The sequence below is a fragment of the Aplysia californica genome, unplaced genomic scaffold, assembly GCF_000002075.1.
Source record: "Aplysia californica isolate F4 #8 unplaced genomic scaffold, AplCal3.0 scaffold00005, whole genome shotgun sequence".
Lineage (NCBI taxonomy): Eukaryota > Metazoa > Mollusca > Gastropoda > Aplysiida > Aplysiidae > Aplysia > Aplysia californica.
In genome coordinates, this window is record NW_004797275.1 from 250,147 (window position 1) to 251,589 (window position 1,443).

The 1,443-nt window shown below is 34.5% G+C and overlaps 1 protein-coding gene across 1 annotated transcript in view; it reads right to left on the minus strand.

Annotated features, from left to right (window-relative positions):
* LOC101857914 (sortilin-related receptor) overlaps positions 1–1,443 on the minus strand; it is a gene marked incomplete in the record, with an annotated part of 121,665 nt that overhangs the window by 48,271 nt on the left and 71,951 nt on the right. Inside the window, 1 exon segment of the mRNA XM_013080110.2 lies at positions 77–211. Coding sequence (XP_012935564.1) covers positions 77–211 — 135 coding nt within the window.

Sequence of the window (1,443 nt, forward strand, 5' to 3'; positions counted from 1 at the left end):
TCTCTCTCTCTCTCTCTCTCTCTCTCTCTCTCTCTCTCTCCTCCCTCCCTCCCTCTCACCCTCTCCCTCTACTCACAACAGTACACCTCATCAGAATTATCTCCGCAGTCGTCGAAACCGTTGCAGACATCGTGGTAAGCGATGCAGAATGAGTTACGACATCTAAACTGACAGGTCTGAGGGCTTGTCGTCTCTGTCGGAGTCATCTCACCTGAAAAACACAACACATGACATGTGTTAAAAATGACAACAGTAACAATAATAACAATATTAATAATAACAATGATAATAAGGACAATAAGGATAGTAATAATTATACTAATGATGTCGACGATAATAATAATAATAATAATAATAATAATAATAATTATAATAATAATAATAACTAAAATGATGATGACAATAATAATAATTATACTCATGATTATGATAATGATGATAATAATAACAATAATAATTAATACTAACAACAATAATAATTATCATAATTACAATAATAATAATGATAAAGATGATGATAAAATCACAGTGGAGTCCACTTCAACCGAAATCTGTGGGACGGCCAGATTTTCTTCAGTTTAGACTTGTTTTCCGTTTTGAGAGGTAGCTGAAATACAGGGGGAAATAGTTGGGATTTCATTTCCCTTCGGTCTACCACTGTTTTTAGATTAACGCTGTTCAGTTTAAGTAGACTCCACTCGACTGTATATGACTTTAAAGATAGCGTTCAAGCCTGATTAAATCCTTAGTACTGGCAGGTCACTCCCTGCGGCTTGCGGTAGGTACCGTTGTGCCGGTGAGCGGCTGGCAGCGACTCGGGCTCATTCCTTTACGACGACTTCAACATTCTATTAGTGTTCGGCAATTACTGATACAAACAGGTCTCTTTTACTGGGAGTTCTTTCATTAGATGAAGAACTATTAAAATAGGTTACTTTGTTTCAATTTAATGACCAATTTAGCAACGTTCAGGTCACTTTTAGATTTCGTACTTAAAGAGGGCCCTGGTTACAGTGGGCCCCCATATGATAAACAATTATAGAACATTATCTGAATGCTTTGCAAAAACAAGTAACAATGCATAAGAAGTATACTGCATACTGACTAAAAATCTAGATATATCTCTTTCATTACAAACAGATTGTTCAAATAGAGCACAGCCTCTGGGCTAATGAAGGGAAAGGGTTTGTTTGTTTTTATTTTGGTGGTTCCTAATTACACTGCAGAAATCTGATTCAGATACAGAAAAATAATTGAAGAGAGACCAAACAAAGAAAAGAAAGAAAGAAAGAAGGAAAGACAAGAAAGAAAGAAAAAAAAAAGAAAGAAAAAAAGAAAGAAGGAAAGAAAGAAAGAAAGAAAGAAAGAAAGAAAGAAAGAAAGAAAGAAAGAAAGAAAGAAAAGAAAAAAGACTTAGATAAAAAATAAATTCCGTATATCTTC